The 17689-nt window shown below is 34.4% G+C and overlaps 2 protein-coding genes across 3 annotated transcripts; both read left to right on the top strand.

Moving 5' to 3' along the window:
- Positions 1–2881: 2881 nt before the first annotated feature.
- On the top strand, positions 2882–3853 carry LOC113236696 (endocuticle structural glycoprotein ABD-4-like). Of its 2 annotated transcripts, none has more exons than XM_026472855.1 (2): positions 2882–2929; positions 3214–3853. In XM_026472855.1, the coding sequence occupies exons 1-2, from the start codon at positions 2918–2920 to the stop codon at positions 3595–3597; spliced, it is 396 nt and encodes a 131-aa protein (XP_026328640.1). In that variant the 5' UTR covers positions 2882–2917; the 3' UTR covers positions 3598–3853. The 2 variants fall into 2 exon arrangements, with proteins under 2 accessions (XP_026328640.1, XP_026328641.1); XM_026472856.1 differs by lacking the exon at positions 2882–2929 and adding an exon at positions 2959–3097.
- Positions 3854–15754: 11901 nt separating this feature from the next.
- LOC113236532 (endocuticle structural glycoprotein SgAbd-8-like) lies at positions 15755–16699 on the top strand. The gene is made up of 2 exons (XM_026472649.1): positions 15755–15781; positions 15998–16699. The coding sequence occupies exons 1-2, from the start codon at positions 15770–15772 to the stop codon at positions 16367–16369; spliced, it is 384 nt and encodes a 127-aa protein (XP_026328434.1). The 5' UTR covers positions 15755–15769; the 3' UTR covers positions 16370–16699.
- The last annotated feature ends 990 nt before the right edge of the window (positions 16700–17689 follow it).

The following is a 17689-nucleotide window of genomic DNA, read 5'->3' as shown; positions in this document are numbered from 1 at the left end:
TATTAAAACAGCTCATCTTATTAGTGTCGATTCTGTACTTCAACTTAGCTTCTTATGCTCTCCCTAATTTAACACCCACACATGCGCAACGTTAGTAAATTTTTATGTCTTCACAATTTTTTTTGTTACCAAGTGACCAAGCCGTGAGCCTAGTGGTAATCAACATAGCAGTTGCAGTGTCACTCGGAGATTCAAATTGCAAAGATCTGAGGGGCACTTTCACTGCGCCCGTCACCCTGAGACTTAACTTGACAAGTCCCATGTGCCTGTTATTTCACCAGGACCCTTACCCTTCAAAACCGGAACGCGGTAATGCTCTCATTACGGCTTGGCGTCAGAAATAGGTAAAGTACGTTGTCTTACAGGTTTAGTTGATTTCCGAGCGTTTTATGTTTTATAATAGTAATACTCGTAATAAAAAGAATTAAATCGTATGTTTATCTCAATATATTAATAAATAAATATAACTGCATATATCGTAGAGTTTAGTAAAAGACAGTACTGGTGAGAGATGAAATGGTCAGTAAAATAGAGTGTATTATGACGCCGCTGATATACTGCTACAACACGGTATGTTTAAGAAAGGTCTAAAACACCTATCATCCCAGTTTTTATATTGCCATTTGCGTAGATTACGGAATTCTTCACACAAAACAATCAATTGTTTTTATATATATTAATATTATACTCAGAGAAATAGTACTCCAGACAAAGAACAATTCCTCGGTTTAAGGAGCTCTGGCCAGATGCGCAAGAGTAATTTGAGAGGCAAAATATTCTTCGCGGAATGGAGGGCAGAGGTAGATAGTATATCAGCTACATTTTGCTGCAGTTATCGCATAATCAATTCTACAGATTTAAATTTAAATATCATTTGTCTTACCTATTGACGCATGCGCATGCTGAAGCAGGAAAACCCATAATTATGAATAAATTATTATGGTTTTCGTAAGGTTAACTATTGCATTTATGTAAATAACAAATTGTATACAAGTAAAATAAAAGTCGATATAGTGAAAATTGCTAACAATAGTTACTTGTTATGCAAGGTTGCAAAGTTGTTGTTTGACGCGAGTGTTTGTATTGAAACCTGAGCAAGCGGAGGATCATAAGATTCATATATACACAAAAATAGAATCTTGAGCGTAGCGAGGGTTTCAAGGTACGAGACGTAAAACAACTTTGCTGCCGCTGCCGAGCGAAACACACAACTTTAAAAATGGTAGATGAAAGAAAAAGGTTGAACTTATAACAAATCAGTTTTAATAAACAAAATAAGTTATCGTTGTCACTTAATGTTAATAATAATGGGAATAGAATTTACCAATGGATTTATATTACATAAATATATACGACAAATCAAACAAACAAAACAAAAATAATGAAGGTGTCATTGTGTTTTTTCAAATTTCAGAAACGCTTTTGCGCGCAGATTTCTAATGAGAAAGAACGCTGTTCCGAGCTAGTGAGGTGAAAAGTATATTCCTTTTAAAGTCGTTACTATAGGATTATTTGGGTATGTTAGGGTATGGTTGTTAATTATACTAAATGTGCCATCTAATATGTAACATTAAGAGTCGTATTCTAGAACTCTACTCAATGCTCAAGTCAGGATTGCACTGGAAACACAAGCACTGGAAATACGACCCTAATGGCAGGGACTTGAGTATGATTTCGAGTGCTTTAAACCATACTCAAATCCTGACTTGCGTATGATTCAAAGCAGTATAAATCATGCTCAAGTCTTTGCCATTAGGGTCGTAGTTCCAGTGCTTGAAATCATACTCAAGTCTGCTCAAATCCTGACTTGAGCATTGAGTATAGTTCTGGAATACGACCCTAAGAGATTTTTGAACTTTTTTCGAAATTTAAATTTTAATTATTTTACTGCATTTAAATGTCAAAACTTGAGTTAAGACACAGATACCAAAGTGATAATTAATCATAAACTTTACTGCCTCTGATAAATAAACAGACAATATTTTTTTTTATCCGAGTTCTTTAAATATCAAATAACTAAAATTATCATAGACAAACATTGCACGCCACTCCCAGCAAACAATACATTTGTGCAGCAACTGAAGACATTCTATTCACTAAAACGTGTGCAAAGTGATTTACATAACATATCTATATGAAATCCTTTATCGTCTGATAGGCTATTCAAATCGATCCATAATGCAAGTTGCGATATCAATATTTGAACTTTTGATCCAGGAGTTACGCTGAATGTATTAGTATTGATCGTAATACTAAAATGTAATTGATTTAATTTTACACCCGCTGTTACATGTTTGGTTACAATGATAGTTCATCTATGTTTATGATTGTTCGGTATTTATTTTGTAAGAATAGAGATAATATTTTAACACATTTTCTCTGACGAGTATATAGAGAGAGAACGACTACTTTCATCTCACGGTCTTGCAGCGTTACCATTGTCACTCATTTCAAAACAACGAAGTTAACGAGGGTGATTATCGACAATGAAGGGAGTATAATATCTGTATTTAAATAAATCTGTTGTTATAGCGAGTGATGTAAAAGCATAATGTTATTTTTAAGGACAGTTGAGTACTGAAGCGGTGACGGCGTGTACGCAGGCAATAGACCGTCGCGGTGTCGGCGTAGGTGTAGACCGCAAACATTAGTGCTTACGTTGGGGCCAGTGCCGAACAAATGGAACATTAGCTTTGTTGACAGCCGTTACGTCGTCGTCCCGCCTGTTTGACATACTCGTGAGCTCGAGGTAATGTATCTTGTGTTTACTTATTTCATAGATTTTGCGACATCGCATTCAATTGTGAAATTAGAAAAGCTGGGAGGTGGTCAATGGAACCGCTATAAATACTCAAATTGGCAGGATGCATGACATCAGTCTACACATCTTGTCAAATCAACATCTAAGCGTACAGAAATGAATTTCCTTGTAAGTGCCCATCATTGTGCTCCAGTGAAATTTGCAGAAACTATTGGATTACTTTTACGAAAATAATACAGTGTTTCAAAGTTCAGTGACTCAAAAGGATAAATCAAGATTCTGCAGTTGTGTCTTTTCGAAATAACAAGTTAATTTGAATACATTAACCTGCAAATGGTGAAGAAGTCGATTGAACTTGAACTTGTTCTACAAAATATTTAAATGCAGTCAGTAATAAATTAGATCAATGCGTTTCCTTTGCGATAACCATAACGATTTTTTTTCTTCTACAGGTATTGGTGTGCATGCTGATCGCGGCGGCTTTCGCTGCTCCTCAAGGTCAAGCTCCAACTGAGACCGTCCCTATAGTTCGGCAAGACAGCCAGGTCAATGGCGACGGGTCGTATCAGTATTCATTCGAGACTGGCAATGGAATCAGCGCCGATCAAAAAGGTGACCTGAAGAAAGTTGGAGATGTGGAGGCTATAGAGGTGTCCGGCCAGTTCCAATACCCTGGTGAAAATGGAAACATTCAATTGACATACGTCGCCGATGAGAATGGTTACCAGCCACAAGGTGCGCACTTGCCGACAGCGCCGCCAGTGCCCGAGCCCATTCAAAAGGCGCTTGCATACCTCGCTACAGCGCCTCCGCAGCCAGAGCAAAATTCCCAGTGAAACAAAGCTGGTACTAAATACTCATAAACAATTGTGATGAAATTTTTATACTTTTATACTGTGAACAAATAAAGCAATAGACATTTTCATGTTTGTTTACGTGTTGTAACATTCAAACAAATTTGTAAATTAAATGAGAGGACCTACTAACAATATTTACATAGGAATGTTAACGATAACTTCTTAATAAGAATATTGTTAAAGAATAATAAGCATAATCATATAAATGAATTCGTTTTTAACTCCGAAGAAACATATAATTATTCGTATGAAATTGAAACTGAACAATTTAGCATACTCACTGTAAGTTAATCATTTACAAAAGTATATTCAACAATATGAAATTAATCTCTTCTCGTATGTACCAGTCTTTAACAAGACTTAAATATCAGATCTGCAGTTTATAAAATTGTCCAATGTATACTACAACTTCATATGCCTATTAAGTGACATGATGCTGTTTAAAAGTTGCGATGATAACCGGATATTCTCATACACATATATTTTAAGGCACTAATATTCTTAACCTTTACCTTAACCTACTCGTATACACGGTTGCGTAGTAGTCATTGATGATATTTTAATATTATGCATGGTCATTTAAGGCGAGTCATCGGAGGAGATAAGCGGGAAAAAATATTTTGCTACATCTAGAGGTTTAGGTAATTACTATTAAGTAACGATCTTAACAAAATATACTGTACATCTAAAGGTATTGTCTAAAGAACGTGCTAACTTGTTAAAGGATAGGATAGGATGTACTTTATCTGATCATAATATAAAATCCTGAGAACAGGCTAAAATACGAATTATTTAAGAATAAAATATCTAACTATGTACATAATTTTTATATTATTATTATGTGGAGACATATCTTTAAGTACTATAGAGAACCTGCTCAATTTTGGTTTTCAACTGAAGCCCTATTAGTTATTAAATTCACACATTTCCCAAAATTTTCAAATTGCTCAGCAGTTTAACGATACGTTGAGCCGCCCTTTGCCCTGGCAGTTGCCACCGGGCGCTTGTCGACGTCGGATCTCTGTCAAATTTTCTCAGTTTGTTCTTTTTATTTATGTTAATTTACAGTGCGCGGATTGCGGGACACGAGAGGCGACCCCCATACGTCACCTCTTGAAATCTAGGCTCGCGTTGAAATAACTCGCCTGGGGACATAAAAGCCCTTCTATACTGAAGCTGGCCATCGAACAGATAACAAAATTTTTATTAAAAAAAATTTTTTTTAACAAAGGATCAAAACAGATTAGTGGCTTAGTACTCCTTTTATATATGAAAGTAATGATAACAAAAAGCTTAAGAATTTTTTTGTTAAAATAATGTTTTTTGTACTTCATGTAAAGTATGCGCTATATACAGAGTTATTTTTTTTAAATGGGACAGTATCGGAAAATCCGAAACCATAGAAGATACAACGAAACGTCTTGGGAACCATTAAGTCTTTTTTGTGAAAACAATTTTGGCATAGTCAGTTTTTTGGTCAAGCGTGAGTTGTCCATAAAAATTAATAAGCTTGATAAATATTTTTATAGTGCTAATCGACTCAGTTTCATTAAGGGATCATTTCATTGTGTGGAACGAAAACAATCGAGACAGCTGAAGTTGGTCAAATCTCATAAAAAGTTTTTTTCATACAAAATGTATTCATTTTGTTAAATTTGACCAACTTCTGCTGTCCCAATTATTTTCCTACAATACAGTAAAATCATTATTATAAGAAACTAAGTGTATCAGCATTTAAAAAAAATATTTCAATTTTATTCATCACAATAAATACATTTATACTATTGTTTATTTATGTCTCGTAGTCCCTCGCCTGACCCTCTTTTCACTCTTTCTCAAATAATCCTGTTTCCAAATTTCATTATTATGTTATTATAAGTTTCCCTGTTTTAAAAACAACTCACATACCTTTTAAGTGGCTGAAACGGTAAGCGTAAAAAGCCAAGAAAAAAAATTTTGGCTAGAATCCATCACATTATTATTTTATAGAATGTTGTGCATTTACTAAGACGAGTCGAATATAATAGCTGTGTATTGAAAATAATGACCACAAATTCGAACAATAATCGTATCAAATCACTGTTAGTCGCATTAACTGTTTGGTAATTACATCTCACCAATAATAATGTGTTGGCTGTTGCAGAGGCATAACGAGTTTATTAGTTTTTTTACTACAAATATCATGTTTTTCGAGGTACAGTCATTATGGCTGTAAATAATTTTATTTTATTCTAAATATCTAATTGGTAAAAAAGTTAAATGTACTTGTTTACGTTTTTAGCATGAAATGTTGAAATAAAATTGTAAAATTTTATTCGTTTTCGTCAAAATGCTTACGGTATTTTATTTATTATTTAATTTTTAACACGATAGAGTTGCTTTAGTCAAGTGTCAGAAAACAAAATAATAAATTTGAACCACTTTGTTTTAATTTCTTCATAACATAAGGTATCCGCATCGATCTTATTAAGTAATGCTTTCTTTACCAAAGAACTTTTCACAATTTATTATGCTAAATTACTGTAATTAAGCAACAGAGTGTACCCTCACTCCAATACTGCCAATGTGTGGAACCAAAGGAAATAAATATAAATAGAAATAAATATAATTAAGTTCAGTTTAATTGTCGTACGTTATTTTCCAGAATTTGGTACAGTTGTCTTTTTTTTTGCAAAATTGCTGTTTCAGTTTCATCAAAATGGATCACAAGACTCCTTCCAGCATTTTCGCTATTGCGCATAAAAAAAATTGAAAATTTCACCTTGTATACAACAGCAATATATTCTTGAGTTCTTATTATTAAAAAAATAAATAAACATACTTCAAAATAGTCGTAAATGTTGCTTAACATCATCATTATTATAATTTTATTATTAATATTTTTAAGCGTTTACGATGTTTTTTTTGTTAATAAAATTAAATTATCCTTTAGCAAACGTCCTTGCATGACTGGGTGTTAACAAGAACATGTATTATAACTATTATTTGACATGTACAGTTTTATTGCGAGATTTGCATTAATTAGAACTTATTAAAATAATTAAGATTTAAAAATATATATCAAAATTTAATATAAAAATTAATGAAATTTACCCTAATTTTCAATCCTATTGTCTGCTTCAATTCTTTTGTCAAAGTAATATTTAATTTATGTTACATTTGCTCAAATAATCTTGAGTAACTAACAGACTACGTGTTAGAGTGGTTACACTCGGCGACATTGAGCAGACGCGCGTTTCACAAACGCGCGACTGCATCGGTACAAACGCGCGATTGCATCGATTCAAACGCGCGATTGCATCGCATACAAACGCGCAATTGCATTGCATACGGTCTCTTATATGTATTGAATCACTATGTACGAAATATCTGTATAGGATTATGCACATTGTTTTTGTTGTATACTGTAAATTTAAAAGCGAAATTAATAAATAAAATACATTAAAAAAATACGTTTGTTAATTAATTTAAAACGTCATCTCGTTTGTATCGCGTTCGCATCGCGTTTGAGTCGCGTTTGCATCGCTGCTTTAAGTCGCGCGCGTGAGTAACTGTAGATGATTACTCGCTCTTAATGCGACGTGTCTACGTTTGGAGATTACGACTTAGTTTTAAATCGACAAAACACTTGTTTTAAATTCAACGTCATAATGAACCTCACACAACACAAATCATAATCATACTACACGTGCTGCTGCTGGAAATGGGTCTCTTTTTACTAAAAAGAAAAATTAATTGATTCATAACGTCAACCTCTCAAATGAAAGTCTATCGTTTTCCCACTGAGCTACTACTACTCTATAGTTTAAAATCCACAAATATAATTCTCACCGCGAATCTACTTTTTTAATGATAATTTATATTTCCACTAGTTTTTCAGCTTTTATATATCATTTGATTTTTATCTATATTCACATGTTTAAGAAACTGTTTGCTTACTTTTTAATAGTAATGTTTACGAGCTGAATGATCATGCTGTATGTACATATGTTAGGTTTACATCCTGATTAAAACCATAAATTGTAACATTTATTGGAGTACCATTGAATGTAAACTGTTTTGTGCATCAAATAAATAAATAAATGAATCAAAATTAATTTCATTCTACTCGAAAAATAATTCGCTGAATATGTTCATTTTATCATTATGTTCGTAGCGGAATTATGGCTGAAAATTTTTGTGACACTCCGTATAGTTAGTAATTAGTATTTTATGCCGAGTGGCATAAGTAATATGTACGAGATTTTAAGACCTAATTATGAAATGATTGCATATAATGCTTTTTCTACGAATAAATAAAATAAAGAAGGACACAACCAATATTTAAAGTATATTTTGTTAACAACCCATGACGGCAAACACAATTTTTTTTATATGTATTTCAAGCCATTTATTTGGGTATGCAAAGGTTCTATGGTTCCACCATACAGCCTCTTCATATATTTAGACAACAAAAAACCAAAGAGATAGATTACAATTGGTCAAGTGCCGCTTATATTATTTTAACCAATATTTTTTTAAATTAAAGTCTTATGGCAAGATGTTTAGCCAAATTTAACTAACAAGAGGCAGTAGAGCGTTTGAGTAGCATCATATTTGATATTTTAATTAGCAAAAATACGATTTTCTTTTTTTGAAACGCATTATATAGTTCGGTGTACAGAACTATAATAGTCATGAACGTACTGTGTACAGAACTATAATGAAACTTTTCAGTTCGGTAGCGAGTACCATAGATAAAAAAATAATTTATGTTTATTTGGCATTACATACACAAATAATAAGGAATATAGCTCCATTCTAGAAACAAGCTTGTGCTAAATTAACGGTACATATTTTAACATTTACATGTATTGCTGTTCCCACACTAGGCTCTGTCTGCACTATGTTTTAAAAATATTATATTTTAATACCGAGTACTATTGCTGAATAATATGATTTTGAACAAATTTTTTACTGGAATCTATCTAATTAAGACAGCTTCGAGCAGAGCAACAGCACAAACCATCCATTTCCTTAAGGCAATTTTTTTATATACTGCTTTATTTACACTACATTTTCACATGCTTCGGTCGTCGCTGAATGCTTAGTTCGAAATTGTAGTATTTTGTAATACTGCATTATTATATAAAGATAGGTATTATTATTTATTTATTTTTAATTCGGGACTTAATCATGTATAAGTAGATTGTACAACAAGTGCATAAAACGCGTCATTTTACCCGAGACGAGTATATCCACCCGTGCCGCAGGCGAGGATGGATACTTAAGTCGAGGGTAAAATGGGTTTCATGAACGAGTTATACACTCTGCTTTTCACTTCGACACGTGACTTGAGGTCGGAGTACATAATGCTCCGTTATATTTTACAAGCTTTTATTTTTATGCATTTCTATTTCTTATAACTTATTAGAATTACTATTGCCTACTTTTTTAATTTTGTAATATAACACAGATTAAAAAAATAAAACTTTTTATAAAATTCTAGTGTGGTTGTTGGCGTCATTGCCTCAGTCTTAAATGACGATTTTATTTTATGCACTAGAACCATTGACTTACAAATAAATGGACGACGAGTCTAATATAAAAACCACGAAAAAATGTCCCAAGTCAACCTATTTAAACGTAGTGACATGTAAAGGAATATGAAAAAGCTAAAACGTTGAATTGAAATTGTAATGTCATCGCAGTACTGTCTAATTTTGCTTGCTTCGCTGTCAGTGGAACAAACGAAGACTAAAGCGTGAATGACGCTCTGTATACGATTTTAACGCCCTATAAGTTCGGACACTTTTTAGCGCGGACCCAACGTCCATATAATTGTAAGTCCATGACTAGAGCTTAAAGTCCTATTATATGCAGCCTACGCCCAGCATAAATACGAACTTTAAGAGCATGAGAAGTGAAAACATATTTTAGTTACCTCGGTATTATGATACCAATGATGATAATGATGATGATGGTAAGCGACACACCTGTCCGTAACAGTTCCAGTGCCACTCAGAAATTTAAATCGCAAAGATTTTATGGGCATTGCTAATGCGCCCGTCACACCGAGACACAAGTTGACAAGTTCCATGTGCCCATAATTTCACCTGCACATTTACCCTTCAAAACGGAAACAGTAACGCTCTTATTACTCCTTGGCGGTAGAATTAGGTAAAGTTGCAGAACTTCTCACGAACACTTTCACAAGGAGCTCTACATAGGTATGCTTAAATATACATATAAGTACATACATCTAATATGTATGTATAAAGACGGTTTAACTCCGCAATAATAGCTGTAGATTTTAATTAGTGATACGATAACCTTCTCATTCATTTGTTAATGTTCATCATATTCTGTTTTGACACTGATGTTATGTTTTGTATGTCGGTCACTGCTTGATATATGAAACCACGGGACCTTCATTGGAATGCTAGCCTTCGCCTTTCATGGTTTTTATAGTTAACTTACATTACTTGTGTCAAGGGTCAAAATAACTACGCTGTGAACAATGAATCGAATAGATATCATAACAATTTAAATTTAGTTAAAACAATAACTACAACATATTTTCTATGTTTTTATAAAATATTTTTTAAAGTGGTTCTGGGTGTTGTGAGCTGTGATAATTTTGTGGCTTTAATCATAGCATGGGAAATTCCCCAGGTTGAGACCAGGTATTTAGGTGTGATTGTCCAGTACATTATCATTGTTATTAAAGGAGATTGCGGAAGTTAATCATGTATAAAACATATTTTAATTACCTCGACGTTTCGGACATATTTTCTAACTACCCCCACTTGATCTTCATCATTTATTTGTGCACTAGGATTCTCACTAGACCGATACGAAACTCGCGCGGCTAGAAGATGCTGACACCCGCCTCTTCAGTCCCTTCGAGACCATGGACGTTGCAATATGTCCGAAACGTCGAGGTAAATAAAATATGTTTTGTACGTGATTAAGTCCCGAATTAAAAATCAAACAATGTGTGAAAATCGTGAAAGATTTATTTATATCCGTTCTTGATGACAGTGCGTTTCCGTTTGCACTAAGACTTAACTTCTTTTTTTATAATACTAACTGGTGGGACCATTGACTTATAATTTGTAAGTCAATGGGTGGGACGAATAAGTTTGAATGGCAGTCACAATGCCGTTCAGAGTTTTAAATCGCAAAGATTTTATGGGCGTTGCTGCTGCACTCGTCACCCTGAGACATAAGTTGACAAAGGAAATGAAACTATTTTTCCGGATTTAAATCGCGTATATTTGTTTTTTCAAACAAACCGACGTTTCGGGCCCTTTACAGGTCCCATGGTCACGGTTGACTGAGGTGGTACAATCTTTAACCAGTTACGTCTAATATTGATGCAAACCACCCTATTTTTTCACTATAGTTACTAATTAAATACCTTATTTTTAATTTTACAAAGAAAACATTCCAATTTATGCTACATTAAGTTTTACAAATTATTTTATTGAATGAATTTTTATTAAGTTCAATTTATTTATTTATAATAATAATAATAATAATAATACTTTTTATTTCTCCACAAAATACAACAACAAATAAGAAGTACATAAACAATCTTAGTAATTTTAGAACAGTATTTTGTAGGAGCTGGTGCTTGCTATAGGTTTAACACCTGTGCTACAAATCACCAGGCCCCAACCCTCGCAAATGAAACATATGTTACTAAGTATACATATATCAACCACAAATTATATGTATGAGAGAAAAAATAAAATAATAAGTTACGGTAACAGAAAAACCTTCGAGATAATTCTTCTATGTGCGCGCGCTGTGTGTGAGTAATTTGGAATACATGTGTGTGTGAGTGTGTGTGTTTGTGTGCGCGCGAGTGTGTTTGGGTGTGTGTGATTTGGATACATGTGTGTGTGTGTGTGTGTGTGTGCATGTAAGTGTGTGTACCAGTAACGGAACATTAACTTTGAGTCAGACTATTGGATGAAGCAACTTTTCAGTATCACCATAATTTAATTTTTGCAACCAGTTTGCCAACCTCTTCTTACATTCGAAATTATTCAAACCAAAAATGTGAAGCTCTCGATGGAGTTAATTGTAAAGAATAATCCAAGGAAGCAGAAAAATCTGTGGCTAAAGGCAGTCCTCAGTCGGTCACAAGAGGCCACTATGCAATTTCGCCTATCAGAGCCACTGACATAAGGTGTAAGGGTGTGTTGGCTCAACACCGTCCAGAGGACAAGAAGTTGACTAACAGTAAGAACTTGACAAAAGTCATAAAGATACATAGTAGGAAAATGGTATGGTTTGAAGCAGGCAATTTTAGAATCTTTGTGCTCGTTCCACGAGAATAAAATGAGTCCTAGCGGCCCCACCCCAGACAGAAATGCAATAAGTAAATAAGCTTTGTCCTAGAGCAAGGTATACCATTTTCATGATGTAGGGGTCTGTCACATGACGGAGAGACTTGAAGACGTAAATGAGCTTCCGAATGCGCGCTGATAATAAATTAATATGCTATCTAAAATTAAGATTTGAGTCAATCTGCGCGCCAAGGTATTTTATACTGTTTGTAATTTCTAAAAAGGTTGTTGATACTGAAACGTGGTTGGAGATGACGACAATTTTGAGTTGTGAGTTATCAGGTATAGTATGGTTGCGGATTGAAAAAGGGACTACTTTTGTTTTTTCTGCATTAAGTGTGAGAAGATTGTCGTTGAATAATAGAAATTAGAATAAACTAAAACATATTAAATAGTACTGCAGTCTTATGTCTATTTGGGATTTTTCATTAGAGGAAATACTGGATCCCAAACTAGTGGTACGGAGAAACCATCTTCCCTGTTGAAATTAGGATGTTTTTTAATTTCAATGGCCTCTCGCAGCATCCTGGGTAGATAACGGACTTCTTTTACAAGGACCTGGGGTTTGTCAAACTTCATTGAATGTGTAGATGTATCCATGACATGCTCGCAGACTGCAGATTTGTTTACGCGACGGTGTTTTTGACATCAGCTATATGTTCTTTGACGCGGGTACAAATACTTCACTTCGTTTGTCCAATATAAGAGAGACCGCACTCACAGTCAAGCTTGTAAACTCCTGCATCCTGTAAGGGGATGTTACATTTCACGTGTCTCAGGGCTCCCCGGTATCTTCCGTAGTTGCCGATATTTTCATGGAAGACTTCGAGGAGCGAGTTTTACCCATGGTCCCAGCTAGGCCGAAGATTTTCAAACGGTACGTTGATGATACTTTCACAATATTACCTAAAGATAGCATACCTTCTTTCCACCATCTTAATTCTTTTAGTACTAAGATCCAATTTACTATGGAACAAGAGAATTGTGGTACTTTAGCTTTCTTAGATGTTTTAATTAAAAGAAATCCTAATAACACCTTACGCCATACTGTATTTCGAAAGAAAACCCATACAGATAGGTATCTCAATGGTAATTCCCATCACCATCCTAGCCAGTTAGCTACCGTGGGCAAATCCTTGTTTCAGAGAGCACATGGTGTCTGCGATAGTAATTATCTGGCAGGGAAACTTCAGCATATAAAGCAAGTCCTACATGCCAATAAGTTGAAGATTCCACGCCAATGACGCAGGCCCCGTGTGAAACCACCAACAGTTGAGCAAAGAGCTGCCATCTTATCTTGTGAGAGGTGTTACAGACAAGATCGGAAGAGTCCTCAATTCCTATTTCAAGCCCCTGAGGAAGATTTCTCACTTCCTGAGACACGTGAAATGTAATATCCCCTTACAGGATGCAGGAGTTTACAAGCGTGACTATGAGTGCGGTCTCTCTTATATTGGACAAACGAAGCGAAGTATTTGTACCCACGTCAAAGAACATATAGCTGATGTCAAATATCGTCGCGTAAACAAATCTGCAGTCTGCGAGCATGTCATGGATAAACCTACACATTCAATGAAGTTTGACAAACCCCAGGTCCTTGCAAAAGAAGTCCGTTATCTACCCAGGATGCTGCGAGAGGTCATTGAAATTAAAAAACATCCTAATTTCAACAGGGAAGATGGTTTCTCCGTACCACCAGTTTGGGATCCAGTATTTCCTCTAATAAAAAATCCCAAGCAGACATAAGACTGCAGTACTAATTAATATGTTTTAATTTATTCTAATTTGTATTGTTAATTAATAATAAATTGAACTTAATAAAAATTCATTCAATAAAACAATTTGTAAAACTTAATGTAGCGTAAATTGGAATGTTTTCTTTGTAAAATTAAAAATAAAGTATTTAATTAATAACTATTGTAACTATAGTGAAATAGGGTGGTTTGCATTACTATTAGACATAACTGGTTGAAGATTGTACCACCTCAGTCGACCGTGACCTGGGGCCTGTAAAGGGCCCGAAACGTCGGTTTGTTTGAAAAAACAAATATATGCGATTTAAATCCAGAAAAATAGTTTCATATCCTATGTGTAACAATCGCGAAAACCTAAGAACTCGATACATAAGTTGACAAGTTCCATGAGCCTATAATTGTGCATGTAGAAACTTATTAAACAACAATTCAAATACAAAATCTCGACCATCGCAGAAAAGTAGCCTGCTTTGCTTCCTCCGTTCTGATGCGTGCGGCAAAGGAATGGAACACTCTACTGTCTGTGTTTCCCGAAACGTACAATTTGGGGCTATTCAAGGCTAGAGTGAATAGGCATTTTTTAGGCAAACGAGTTCCATAGTCGGTCACATCGTTGCTTAACATCAGGTGAGATTGTGGCCAAGCGTGTGTCTATTATATATTTTTTTTAAATTCACCTGACACCTTAAAGGTGTCCTTCTAAACCGGAACGAAGTAATGCTCACATTACTGCTTGGCGGCAGAAATAGGTAAGGTGGCAGTACTTCGCTGGACGAACTCTTTCACAAGGAGCTCTACCACTACTACAGACTCATTTAGGAACAATCCAAATTCCAATGTGTAAAGCGCAGCGTATTGTTGACTGCACTGGTATGATGGAAACAATGGTCAGCTTGAGTTTAGAAACGACATTTTTTTCTAGTGCGTCCCACTGTCAAAATTTGCAGTCATTTTTTTTGCAGTATCTGTAAAAATTTTGGATTGAGGACAATAGTCAATCAATACGTGAAATTCTCGCAATCGGCAAGTGCACATTGTCTAGTTTATTTATCTACCAATGATGTCACGCGTTCTGAATTGACATGTAGTGTAGCAATTTTTTTAAATTACATTTAAACATAGTTGTAGTAACTTGAATAGCTTTATTTAAATAAAATAATATTTTTTTAGCAGTACATATATATCCATTGTGAAAAATTTAAATATTCTATGAAAAGTTATATGATTCTTTCTATTCTTGTTTTAAAATACTGTTTACGGTCGGTACGTATGTCATTTGTGGTTCAAAAATTTAACAAATTGTTATTTCTGTGACAAGTGTTCTATACAGTGAGTTAGGTGCCCTCTTATTTATACCTCTATATTTAATCGAATATATATATACATAGATATACTTCCCAGAGGAAGCCTGAAAACCGGCAAATTGCTAAAGTTTTAACTTTTTATAGACAGATTTAAATAATAGGAAACTCTCTAGTCAGCCGTGACTACAGACCACATAAAGGCCGTGACTATGGGACCTATAAAGGGCTCGAAACGTTGGTTTTTATGAAAACAAATTATACGCGATTCAGATCCGAAAAACTCGTTTTATTTCCTATGTGTAACATTGACAAAAACAATTGTTTTATTTTAATGTTGTATGTTTTGCGTTGAAGACTATTTTATTTATTTATTTTATTAATTTAAGGACAGTAAAATTAAACTAACATTCAAAAAATGAAAAGTATACGAAGAGTCCAGTCAAACTTAGCTATTTATTGCCCCATATGTATTCTTCCATGAAAACAATTAATATTATTGAGAGATAAATTTTGGTCAAACTATATGACGTGGCTATTAAAATATTATTATCTGTACGTTGTCGACATCACGCGAGAGCATTATGATTGTGGTAGGCTCACATATTTTGTTGGATTTATTCAGACGTATGCGAAATGGTGCAATACTATTTAGTAGTGGTAGGTGGTAGGCGCATTGAACCGCCTGTATATATATACCGATATAGCACGCTTAGAGCAATATTGTCTAATGCTTCACCGACATTCCAGTACAAACATGAAGACCATTGTAAGTGATAGTGGCTGTGATTTGAAAAAAAGTTAATCGATAAATAGAAATGACTTTCTAAAGATTGTGTAGTGATAATAATTGCAGTTTAAGATCGATTTTGTGATTTTTTCTTTTCTTTGTACACAAAAAATAAGTTAACTTTCAGAGTTGGTGGAAAGAAAGTTTGTGAGTGTTTATTTAAATAAAGTTCAAGAAGACCGTTTTTAATTGCAGGTACTCTTTGCCCTTATCGCCGTTGCGTTCGCAGCTCCTCAGCAGGGAAGTGAAATTCCAATTTTAAAACAAGAGAGCGAAGTGAACCCAGATTCGTATTCGTGGTCATACGAGACTGGAAACGGTATCGCGGCGGAGGAGCGTGGCGCGTTGAAGAATGTCGGTGCAGAAGAGCCAGCTCTGGATGTCCAAGGCCAGTTCAAGTACACGGCTGATGACGGTAGCAACATTGTGCTGACCTACATCGCCAACGAAAATGGATTCCAACCCCAGGGTGCTCATCTCCCCACTCCTCCTCCAATCCCCGCGGCCATTCAGCGCGCTCTTGACTACCTCGCTACAGCGCCTCCCCAACCAGAGCAAAGGCGCTAGACTTTAGCTCTTATAGCAACATTTCTTGCCTATTTAGTTATACATTAACACTTCAATGTGCTTTAACGATTACAAGCGGTGCCTACCTCTAAAAGAGAGATCACTATTGTCAACAAATTAATGACTTATTAGTTCAAAAACATGAGTGGAAAACGTTATGACGTTAGTCCTTATCTGTATGATTATTATGTTCGTTCATGGTGTGAATTCACATTGAGTTTAAAAGTATCATAAACATTGGAGTATTTGCTATATCGGAAAGATATTTATTAGAATGGGCGATATTCAAAATATTCCAATATTTATGACGATTGGCTTTGTTATTCTTTTTAGACCGAATTTTGTACATAAATAATATTGAATTTAATACGATTTTTATTATTAGATAATGTACCAAATCAAGAAACATAGAGCTAAGCAGCAAATTATTCAATTTATGAAGTTTAATCGATTTAGAGCTTTTTAAAGAATTTCAATCGTGAGAAATTGATTCAGTTTTTATTTTTATATTTATGCAAAATATCGATATTATTATAGCTAATTATACATTTTTATCATCTAATTTAGTTACTGAAGGAAATTGAAATAGAAACACAGTCACCGAATCGAGAAAGTAAACAATTAGTTTTATTCATGTCATTTTACAAAATATTTATATATTGGATTACAATTTATGTCCAAAAGGATTCATGATGATTCGATTTTAAATAAAAGTGACACATTTAAAATATAACAAATTACAGGCCACGGTAAAAACATTGTTCTGATAAATTTTTATTTAACTTTACAAGAACTATTGCTGAATTACTTACTAACAACCTCCCAGGACTATATATCTTTTTTAATTTTTAAGGTTTTGGCAACGCCATCAGCCTAATTATGTTTCTGTAAATATGGCCGCCACAAAGAGGATAGGCAATTTGAGGCGGTGTGCTTGGATTGATTCGGGATTCCCTAAAACGGATACGAATACGATTCCCTAGAACGGGTATTTTAGTTCGACATTCGTATAATTTCGCGTTTTAATCTTCGATTAAGGCACAGTAGCACTATCCTATTCCACTTTAAACTAGGTTTCACAAAATAATTGAAAGTCAAAATAAAAACGAGACTTTTCCCTCCTAAAGGTCCAGAGCGAATCTCCCAGGACTATATTAGTAATATCATAAACAACAAGTTTTGTTCTAGACTTTTTACAAAACATAATTAATTTTACCAATAATAAATTCTTAAGTTTTTATTGTACTATTTCACATGTTTGAGATCTGTAATTGGTAGTAAGATAGGTTCAAACTTGCAAACATCCTCCCAACGATCCTC

This window comes from Hyposmocoma kahamanoa, unplaced genomic scaffold (assembly GCF_003589595.1).
Source record: "Hyposmocoma kahamanoa isolate Upper Pololo Valley unplaced genomic scaffold, ASM358959v1 92, whole genome shotgun sequence".
Classification (NCBI taxonomy): Eukaryota; Metazoa; Arthropoda; class Insecta; order Lepidoptera; family Cosmopterigidae; genus Hyposmocoma; species Hyposmocoma kahamanoa.
Note: the sequence above shows the minus strand (reverse complement) of the source record. Positions and strands in the feature narration are given on the sequence as shown.